We start from the raw sequence: 12,418 nt of genomic DNA on the forward strand, positions 1-12,418 counted from the left end.
TCAGCATTAAATTCATCATTGAGCTGCTTTAAATGCATTAAAATCATTAAGCACAGCATGTTGAGCGCTTCTAGACTTAAGGTACCATGGAGCATAACAAAAAGCAACAATAAAGACACACGTTTCAATTTCCTTTTTATTTTTATCAAGTAAAAAGGTTAAATATATAATAGTGGATGTCAATTCTAGTGTAAGAATATAGAAGGCATCAGCCATGAATCTTGCTTCGTGACAAGCTCCAGGTTGATGAATTTTAAATTCATTAAGCTTATCAGATTCAACACCAAGATAAAACGCCAAATATTTTACAAGGTGATTGTAGTCATTTTTTGGAAAAATTTCGTTCTCCAACGAATACTTCGCATAATCTTTAGCTGCTAGCGCCAGGATGTAAAGCCTGCTACCTATTTCCAGCTTGTTACAATAAAAAATTTTCAGTTCTGGAGTTCTTGAGTTTACAGATTCATGAGAAGTTTCCCAGTGTTTTTGGAATGCTAAGTACATAAAGTACTTGCTTGGACCCTTAGATTTAACATTTGTAATTACCTGTATTGCATGAGTTTTATCGAGTTCATATATGTGGTGACGACACATAAACCAAAAAAAACATTTATTAAGATTTCTACTAAATATTATTATAGCCTCATTTTGGCCATCTGTATTACTTGATATAGTATCAGTACAGACTCCAATTATATTATCAGCTGTTTCAAAATACTCAAAATGTTTTGAATAACAATAGCTTGATCTTTTCCTTTAGTGCTTTTAGTGCTTTTAGTCTACAGCTATAATTCCAAGTAGACGGTCATCTTTTGTATTGAATTCAGGACTGGTAACAGATATCACAACCCTTTCCTTTTTAACTGTAATTATTAACTTTTCCTTTATTTCTTTTACTAACTTATTGTCAAAAGCAAGATCAAATTCCTACCCAACATTTCTTTATAATAGCTTGATCTGATGGTGGCTCCTTAATTAAAAAAGATTTTTTTTCTCTTTATAATCATTATTTTTATTTTATTATAAATATAAAAAAAATTTACCTAAATCTTCAATATACTTGAATCTACTTCTAGCTATTGAGCTTCTAGACATATTTAAATTATGAACATTTCCCCTTAAAGCTTTAATAACAGCTCCTAAAAACATTGTTTGTAAGCGAATTTTAATTCCGCATCTAACACTAGCAGGTGTTGTAGCTAATAGAAGCTTGTCTCTGTCAAACTCTATTGCTATTTCTATACAGCCAGACTTAGATGTTTTTTGACGCTTTACCTTTGTGTGTGTTGAAAGCTGTTTTTCATTTCTTTCTGGAAAATTGAAATCACTATCACTAGCAACTGAAGACTGGTGAGACGCAGAACCTAAGTAACAAAAAGCGTTAATGGTTAAGCGTTAAAGTAAAAATTTTTATTTAAACCATTATTAAAAATAATTATTTGAAAATTTTTGAATTAAAGATTAAGATATAATTTGCCTGATGCCTCGGATTCATCTGATTCATGAGAGATCACTTCATCTTGGCATATCTTTATCTGATTTTATTTTTGCTTCTATGTTTTTTTGAAGAGTATGAAGCAAATTTTCAAGAAGTTCTTCAAACTGATTCTTGTGTTTTTATTGGTAACTGTGTTCCAGGCTAAATAACTTGAATTTCGCATTGAAATGTACAATTCATTCAGCTTAATAAACTTTTGCATAATTTGTACTTCAGAAATTATATAGTTTTCAAAGCCAGCATATTTCCATATTTTAAAAATTTTTCTTAGGCAGCATATCTCCATATTTTCATAACAGAAATCTTTGTCAAGGCAAACCATATCCCTACTCCCACTCTTTGTTTTGCATGACAAATTTTCTTGAGTAGACTTGAATATTTTACTTTTATTAGATACTAATAATATTGTAGAACTGTTCCATTTGTAGTTTGAATTTTTTATTTTAGCAATCTTTCTTTTCCCCATTTGTGATAAGAATTTATTATAAGTATTTCTTTTTCTAATAGTTTTTAAAAGCGAAATTGCTTAAAAGATTTTTTTGTCAAGAGTAACAATTCGATTAGATGTTTTTTTATAAGAAAAAAACGGTCTAAGTTCATTTACATTTTCTAAAAAGGTAATCAAGATTGCCGCTTTCAAAGTTGATATATTTAAAATTCGATATTTTAAATAAGATAAAGTTGGTATATTCAAAAATCAGTAATTTGAAAATAGCTGTTAGTCCAAAAAAAACAAAAACAATTAGTATTATTGATGTTTTAAAAACACATCAATATATACTATTTTTAAGATTTCCTAATATTTGGAACAGTGATCAAGAAAAGTTTGTTAATATATACTAGTTGATCAATTACCACCCATATCCTAATACAAAGCTAACGTTTTCTTTTAGAAAAGATTACAGATGCCTTTTAAACTATGAAAAACTACAGCTATTAGAATTGTTAAAAGAGTTTTTATTTAGATGCATCGGAAATATTTCAGTTAAGAAAAGCTTAGAACACTTTATAAAATCTGTTTTCTTTAATTTCTTCAGTAAGCACTTGGAGTGGTCTTATAAATCTTTTTTCAATACTGGTGGTCTTCTATAAGTGTTAAGACAAAGAATTAGATGTGTACAATTTTATTTTTTTCATATTTTTGGGACACCCTAATATACAACTATGGAATTGAAAAGACGATATCAAAAAAATAGTTTGTTTAAAATTGGGCAGCAAACCTTTTATTGAAAGCCTGAATGGAATATCAAGTATATGATCAGAAATTAAAAAAATTGAATTTGCTGAAAATCAAAGAAATAATCTATTTCGACTTCTTTTAATAATGCACAAATCTCTTATCCAAGTAAATACCCACATCATTATGTAATTTAACTTAATACTTAACTTCAGAAAAAACATTTAAATTAAAAACAAAAAAAATGCAGAAATTGTTTTGATAATCGAAAGTTATTCCACTATGGTCCAAAACTTTGGAACGATCATCTAAATATTATTTGTTATGAAAAAACACTTCTTATAAGAAAAAGCTGAAATTAAATTTAATGTTTAATAAAGCTATTTCATCAAACACCCATAAATATTGAATTTATTGCATAATTAAGCAACTGTTTTGCCTACATATCCATTATTATGGCAAAACACAGTATCTGTGTGTAAATCTATGTATTCATTATGCACATATTCATAATGATTTTATTTATAAGTTAATCTTTGACTGTTTTCATGTGTATTTGACTTAAAATATAAGAATCTCAAGTTTAAGAAAATTTTGATTAAAAACTTGTAAAACTTTTTTGAAAAAGAAGTTTTACAAGTTTTACAAGTAAATACAATTTACAGATTTACATTTAAGACATTTACAGTAGTTAAGACATTTGCGACTTCTGTAATTTAATTTTTGGTATAAATTGAAGTTTTTTTTTTTTAATTTGATCTTTCATTTCTGATGAGTCTTTATTGATGAAACACACTGTTAAATGGGAAAAAATTTTGTTAAGTGATTTTCTACTAATTTGTATATATATATATATATATATATATATATATATATATATATATATTTTATATATATATATATATATATATATATATATATATATATATATATATATATATATATATATATATATATATATATATATATATATATATATATATATATATATATATATATATATATATATATACATATAACATTGTATATAAATACAACACCTTAAATCAGAGTGTAAAATTCTTACCATACCATGAGTTAGTTGACATTGTTAAACAATGGTAGTTTTGAAGTAACCAATTTTGAAAACAATCATACTTGCAAAGAAATTCTAAAAAAAAAAAAGTTATTTTGCAACAAAGAATGTATAAATGAGGACAAGAACACATAAATAAAAATTGGATAAAAAAACAATATTACTACAAAACCATCTTTTATAAACAATGTTTATATCTCAATCCCAGAAATCCAGAAATCATCAAAGAAGAAGAAAAAAACAATCAGTTACTTTTCTTCAAATAAGACTATGGATTGAAATACACTGCCTATACAAATCAAAATTTCCAGTCCTTATTAATCACACAAAAGCTAATATAACCAGCTTAAGTCTGAGTGTTATTGACTAAAATCTAAATTGGGGATAAACCTGTTCACAATTTTCTCATCAATCATCAAAAAGTTTTTCCCATCATTCATTTCGAATCACGTAGTCTTGATAAGCTTATTTCATCAAAATATGAAGAGCAGCAGCAGTTACCTAATACGGAATTATTTTTCAACCTAAGAGCTTTTATAACTCAAAATTTTTTGAACAATGATGTTTAGTAATTGTTTGTATATCACAAAATCAAACTCATCTTTTCAAAAAATTAAAAAATAGACTTTAAAATTTACCTGATACGAACTTCTTGTTTTTGATACATGTGATGCATTAAGGTATGATTCAGCTTTCCCTGCTGATGAAATCTCTGCTTCAACTAAAGCAGAACACCCTCGGAATCGGAATTTTATATGAAGTGGCCCCATCATAATGGCGAAAGCTTTATCTCTATAGTATTCTTTCTAATTCTGCTGTATCAGTGTAGCCAAGGAATACAATGGCTAGTCAAAAGTAATAACAGGTATATGACCTTTATTTAAAAAATCAACAGCTGTTGATAATATTCCTGTTCCGTGAAAAGAGTCTTTAGCTGTTGTGGAACTTGGATTGTGGTCTATATTATCCAAAGCAGTAGTTGTGAAAACATTAAAATTCAAACGCGGTGGGCAAACCAATTTATTTTCTGTGAAGTAGTTCAAAACTCTCTTACCCATTTGTGTTGATAATTCCATATCTCATTTTTAAAATGTTGATATCCCAAGTTTACAAAGTTTATCAACAAGTGTCTTTTTGCGAATTTTTGTATGAATTATTATGACTACATAAATACTTATGGGACATTCTCGAGATTTTTGTCTTTTTTGAATCTAACACCTTTTATACTATTGTAAATTATCAGATAACTGAATTCGGAGTTTTGTATGTGCACAAAATAATTTTTTGACAAATTAAAGCAAAAAAAATCTTGTAAAACACCTACATCTAGCCCCATGGAATTGATAGAACAATTATACCAAAAAGAAAAATCTCCTTTTGTATTCCAAACGTGTAATTAAGGTATTGTTCAATTTTTCAATAATTTCACAGGAAAAGTACTATGGGCTTAATTGTCTTATCAAAGTGTTTTTTTATGAGGAAAAATAAAAAAATAAACTTATTTTATATTTCAAATAAATAAAAATCTTTTAAAACTTTGTACCTTGTCTTTTTTAAAAAAATAACTCTAATTTGTTTTTGGATTTATAGCATTTTAAAGTCCTCTAACTTGTTGAATTATTAGATTTTTTAAAAATAAAATTTTATTACTAAAGACAGGTGCTAATTTTTATTTCCATTTCAAAATGACCATCTATGGTCATATTGAAAGTGGGTCTAAGTCTTAAAACAAATGTTTTAACCTAACCAACATGTCTACCAAGTTTCATGCTTTTAAACCCTAAATAGCACAAAATTTGCACCAATTGACTGCACTATCTGCCAAATTTTAATCTACATTATTATTTAAAAAAAAACAGGATTATTTAAAATTAAGGATGTTTGATGCAAAAGTTATATTTACAAGAAGTAGAAAGCTAATGGTACTACTTGAAAAATAAAGAGTCATATTACTTGTAACAGCAAAAATGTGATCTATTATTAAAGTGTTTAGCTTGTATTGGTCAATATATATATATATATATATATATATATATATATATATATATATATATATATATATATATATATATATATATATATATATATATATATATATATATATATATATATATATATATATATATATATATATTGAATAAAAATCAAATGGAAAAAGATATCAAATTAATTTTTTTTTCCAGTTTGGTAGATAGGTTATTTGTTAATAGAATAAAAAAAAAAGGGTTTCGAATCATCACTTTTTACTCAGAAATTTCATCAAAAGGTAGACGATACAAATTTAGTGGTGTCACAAAAGTTAAAACAATTTTATTTAGGATCAATTATTTGCTAATTAATTGATAAATCCGGTGGACCAATATCATTATTATCAAATATCAGCAACATTCTTGAAAAATTAATGCTAATAAATATACTTGAAAAAGAATTTTATATATTTTATATACTTTAAAATAAGTTAATAAATATAGGGGAACCTGTTGTACCTTTGACCTTTTTTTGCTTTTTTAGGGTAAGTATTTTTGGCGTTTTTTGCTTAGTCTATTGAGTAAATTTAAACCATTTAAACTATATAGTATTCTCTCATATTTTGATTCAAAAATTGTACTTAGGACTTTTTTTTCATTCAACCAAGAAGTATCTTTTTCCCGCGTTTTAAAAAAAAAAGTCAACTGGTCATGGGTACAATACATAAATTGTACCTTTGACCGGTGCACATTGTTCCTTTGACCAAAATGTTATTGTTAAAAATCATGCTACCTCTTTAATATTTTAGCTTGTTATATATTATATAGCAACTTCTGGCCTACCTTACATTAATATAAAAACAAATCTAACTATTTTGTAATCAATCGTAATTGTCTGAAAAAAATTAGAAAAATCAATTCTTACAATCTTGCAAAGACTTGTGTAATGAAGTTACAATACTCAGTATTACTAATTTTTTTAAATAAAATCAGTTATTGTAACTATTTGGATAAAGTCACACATTTTCTTTAGTTTTTGTTGGTCAAAGGTACAACATCTTAGTCTGGTCAAAGGTACACGAGATAGGTTTCTTTAACAATTATCGCCTTGATCCCCATTGGTCAGACATAATCATCCAAACTTTTTCATAACAAAAAAATGATGTTGGGTAATGTTTATAATGTTGTATATGAATCAAACTACAATTTATTACATTTTTAAAATCAGAATAAGATTAACACAAATATTTACTTTTTAAGAGCCAAAACTTATAATTACTTGTGGATCGATACCATCCATCCCAAGTATGATGTTTTATGGTAAAAAGAGTCGTCATGGACTTTTATTTCAAATGGACTTCACGTTTAAATAAAAAAAAATTAGCAAGCCGACAAAGTTGAGTGACCAAAGGTACAACGTGGTCAAAGGTACAACAAGTTCCCCTACTCTCAAATAAGTTAATTTTTTTATTTATTAAAGAAATTAAAAAAACTTTCGGTAAACTACATCGAAAATAACAACAACAAAGAAATCAAAAATGAAACTTGCTATCAAATGTATTACTTATGTTATATTTGCATAAAACATAAAAGAGGAAATTAAATTTACATAAACTTTCACAGTTATATTTTATTTTATTTACAAATACAAAAGTTTAATTTACAAAAGTTAAATTTACAAGCTCAAAGATTTAATTTACAAAAACTAAATTCATAAATTCAAAATTTTATTATTTTTTTTAATATACAAATACTTTATTTACTAGATATTTAAATTCGCAGTTAAAACATACTTGCTGCCCTCCTGTGGTAAAGGAATCTACTTCCGCCCCTTTTTGACTAACATTCTATTCGATTGAAATTGGCAAGTCAGGCAGGTTTCTTATCTATCAAGTAGCTTAGCTATAATGTTATCGATTTAAATAAGTTTTATTACTTATAACTGATGACATTTTTTTGAATTATTTTAAATCACCTTAATTTATACATAATAAACTATAACTAATTATTATTAAATATCAACTATTTTTATGTGTAAATTATAGTGTATAATTTACACATAAAAATTTACACTAAAATTAAACACAAATACGAATATCCATGTAAAAAAGTTAAAAAAAAATTTTTTAAGGTATTTTAAAACTTTTAGTTTTAAAATACTTAAGTATTTAAAAACTTGAATATTCAAAAACTTTCCACATCATAGAGTGTCAGTACATATATGAAACTGTCAAAAAAGTTTAATACTATTAAGCAATTTTTTTCTGTGGCTTTTTTTTGTTAACTTCTTTTTTATTTTAACACCTAACTTTCCAATATTGCAAAAATAGTGTATAAGATTTTTTCCTAGCTAACACCATATGATTTCCTAGCTAACACCCTATGATTTCCTAGCTAACACCCTATATTTTCCAAGCTAACACCCTGGCAATATATTTTCATGACTAAAATTATCAAGAAGTTTTAAGTTATATCTTTAATGAATTCTTTTACTTTTAATTGGCAAATTAGAACAATACATGATTCTTGACTTGAAAACGAACAGAAAGAATTTAAAAAAGCGCTATAACCACTTAGGTAAAAATGTGGTTTTTAAAAGAGTAGAATGTATTTTATAAAAATTAAAAAAACTGTGAAGATATTATCTTAAATATCTAATAAAAGTTATCATCTTAAAAGTTGAAACAAAAGTTGACATAAAGATTTAAGTTATCTCAATGATCAGAAAAGATTGCATGCTCATAAAAATATTACGCAAAATGGCTTTACACCATGCCAGATTTATGGCACAGGAGGTAATTTAATATATGATCTTCTTCAGCCATTGTTTAGAAGTTTGTTTTAAAAGCTGGTTTTCTGATGATTTGTTAAAAATGACATTACATAAGTAATGAATTGGTTAAAAACCATTTCATTAAACTGAGGCTTATGGACTCTTTCAATCTTTTAATTTTTTTCTTAATTTTCTTTTTGTTTTGCAACAATTTTTTTGCGCAACATTTTTTTTCAACTTTTTAACATAAGTATTCATATTTGTGTTTAATTTTTGTATATATATATAAATATATATATATATATATATATAAATATATATATATATATTTATATATATATATATATATATATATATATATATATATATATATACATATGTATATATATACATATATATATATATATATGTATATATATATATATATATATATATGTATATATATATATATATATATATATATATATATATATATATATATATATATATATATATATATATATATATATATATATATATATATATATATATATATATATATATATATATATATATATATAGTTAACACTTTTTTTAATATTATTTTAGGTTTCTTTCCTTTATAATAGTAATAATCCAATATATATGGATTCTGTTTATATAAATATTGACGGTAAATCTTTTTTTTTGTAATCAATCAATTATTAAACAATTTTAATTTTTGAATTTTTATAAAAAATTTTACTATTAAATTTAGGTAAAATTATATCTTGTGCAGTATTAAATACTGTGAACCATTGCGGGTTTATTACAGATATTGCCACAAGTTATGGATGGGTTTTTGCAGGTTGTTTTTTTTTTTTTTTTTTTAGTTTTGCTATTTTTGTGTGTATATATATATATATATATATATATAAATATATATATAAATATATATATATATATATATACACACACACATAGCCACACACACAGGGGATATTCTAGGAAAAAAAGACCAGCATTTGCTAAAAAAAATTTTCTTTAGAATAATACAATATTTGGATAAAAAACTTAAAAAAAGATTAAATTTTTTTTTTTGTTGTAACAAAAAAGCCCTTAATTTTGAATTTGAGCGGCGCCCAAATCGATTCCCATATATAGTCGGCGCTGTCAAAAATGGTCTAGAATAGCCCCTGATATATATCTCTATATAAATATCTATATATATATATATATATATATATATATATATATATATATATATATATATTTATGTATACACTTATATATATATGTATATATATACATATATATAAATATATATATATGTATATATATATATATATATATATATATATATATATATATATATATATATATATATATATATATATGTATATACGTATATATATATGTATATTAGGGGGTTGATTTTTAAACTTTTTTTTTTTAAAAATCAATGGGTATATTTTTAAAAGCTGACATTTTTATATTTATTTATAAAAATGTATACCTTAAGACATTTGATTGCAAAAATGTCACCCGTAAATATGAAATTGTAATATGAAAATAAAAAATTGTAAATGTTTTTTAACAATTTTTAATGTGTAGCACAAAGATATTGTAATTATAATAATTACAATATCATAGGTGTAGCGTGATACAAATAAACAAACATATAAGTATATAAGTTTGAGTATACATTGTTTGAATGCATCCGGTGTTATCAATTTCTGCAAGCACAAGATTGAATTATTGTCATTAGTAGTCAAGATAAACGTGTTCCAATCAAGGTGATTTTTTGTGTTTACTAGATTTCATTTTAATTTTGCATGTAACTTAAAATTATTTCAATTTACTTTATATTTCAGAATGTCCAGAATAAGCTCCGAGATAGCTGAAAAACCTGAAAATATCAAAGCCTGGACAAAAAATCTAGTCCACTTTGAGAAATCAAAATCAACAAGATCTCACATACACAAAGTTTTGCAGCCACTTGGCATTATGAATAAAATGCCAAAAGCTTATTCTGTTATTGGTCGGTATAATTACTTATCAAATTTAGAGAAGTCAGTTTATTCCAGATGTAAAAGTGTTGGCGCAGAATTATCTGATTTATGGCTTAAACTGAGTTTACCAAAAATTAATGAAAGGTCTATAACAAAAAAAGTAGAAATTCTTATTAAGAAATATCATTCTGTTCAAAAATCCAAACAATGTTTTGAAGAAAAGTGGGATTATTTATTTGATATAACCAAAGTGAATGGTAACTGGCTTAGCAATGAAGATAAAGAATTTTATATATTACAGATGAAAACTGATGGTTAAGCTGGTTATTGCACATCAAAAATTGTTAAAGTACATCCATCTAAAGCTGGCAAGAAGAAAACTATCATAGCTGAAACAGGTACAGTAGAGGTCAGTGATGACAATAAAGGAGACAATGAACAAGATGATGAGCAAGATTCTGATTATAATCCGCCAGGCCAAAAAACAAAGAGAAAATATGAGAACACCACTGTTGCTGTTAACTTAGTTAAGAAGTCAAAACTAAGTATTAAGAGATCAGCAGAAGTTTGCAAAAATTTATCTGAATGTGGTGTTAATGTGCAAGCACCATCCAAACCTTGGGTTTATAGAGCTACAATGTCAGAAGCTCAAAAAATGGAAAAGCATATGATTAATCATTTAAAAAATGATGATTGGGTGTTGCATTTTGATGGTAAAAGAATTTCCGGGATTGAGTATCAAGTCTTGATTTTAAAAAATGCAGAAAAGGAGGTCAAGTTAGCCATTTTGAAATTGGGTGATGGTAAAGCTAATAGTATTTACAGTGGAATAGCTGAAGTGCTAGATAAATTTCAACTATGGAGTAGTATTAAAGTTATAATATCTGATACCACAAGTTTTAATACTGGAAGTAAAAATGGAGTTGTAAGCCAACTTCAAAGAGAATTTGAAAGAAAAAATCTTGAACCAGTTCAATTTATTGGTTGTCAGCATCATGTGTTAGACACAATTTTGAAGCATTCCATGAATGAAATTTTAGATGAATGAAAAAGCTCATCACCAGAAATACATTACAAATTTATTGTAAACCTGCAAAAAAACTATGAAAATTTAAAATCAAACTTTAAGCAAGGTGAAAAAATTTGTAAAGTAAAGACTAATAAATGGAGAGGTGATATGGACTTTTTGTTTGAGTTGGTACAAAGTGACCGATACATGAAGGTGAATGGTAGCTATCCGGCTATAAAATTTATAAGTCTGCCATCATTGAACAATGCCAGATGGAATTCAAAAGTAATCTATGCTCTTCTGGCATATATTTTAAATGAGTCGAATAATAATCAACTTCGCATGGTTTGTGACTTCATTACATCAGCCCGGTCTGATATATGGTTTTCTGACATGCAATACTCAGAACATAATTTTAACAATTTAGAGCAAGCAATAACTTCAACTACAGCCATGAAAACCTTGAAAACATTTTGGTCCCAGTCGCCCAGTCGCATACAAGGAATTCAGAGATCTAATATCTGTGCGGTAAGAGCCATAAAAATTGTGCAAGAAATTTATGCAAAAGATATTGACAAGATGAACTTCAGATTTATTCTGCACAACAACTTTTAAATTGCACAAACAATTGATCTTTGTATATTAATGAACAGAAAGTTTTGTAAAAATAAATTGCTATTTTTCTGTTAATTTGTCGATTTTTACGTTATATTTTTTTACTTACGGGGGACATTTTTGAAACTTTAGTCAGTAAAACTTTTGCAATTGGTAATCTCATGTATAATGTCAGATTTTGGCACTATACCAATGTATAGTTGTAAAAAAATCAACCCCCTAATGTATATATACATATGTACATATAAATATATATGTACATATATATATATATATATATATATATATATATATATATATATATATATATATATATATATATATATATATATAT

The 12,418-nt window shown here is 25.5% G+C and overlaps 1 protein-coding gene across 3 annotated transcripts in view; it reads left to right on the forward strand.

Moving 5' to 3' along the window:
* Positions 1-12,418, forward strand: part of LOC136080745 (fibrillin-2-like) — a 169,438-nt gene that overhangs the window by 62,294 nt on the left and 94,726 nt on the right. For all 3 annotated transcript variants that reach the window (XM_065797793.1, XM_065797792.1, XM_065797794.1), the window contains exons 5-6: positions 9,079-9,142; positions 9,227-9,316. In XM_065797793.1, the coding sequence (XP_065653865.1) occupies positions 9,079-9,142; positions 9,227-9,316 (154 nt within the window). The remainder of the gene's footprint in view (positions 1-9,078; positions 9,143-9,226; positions 9,317-12,418) is intronic.

Source organism: Hydra vulgaris, chromosome 05, assembly GCF_038396675.1.
Source record: "Hydra vulgaris chromosome 05, alternate assembly HydraT2T_AEP".
Lineage (NCBI taxonomy): Eukaryota > Metazoa > Cnidaria > Hydrozoa > Anthoathecata > Hydridae > Hydra > Hydra vulgaris.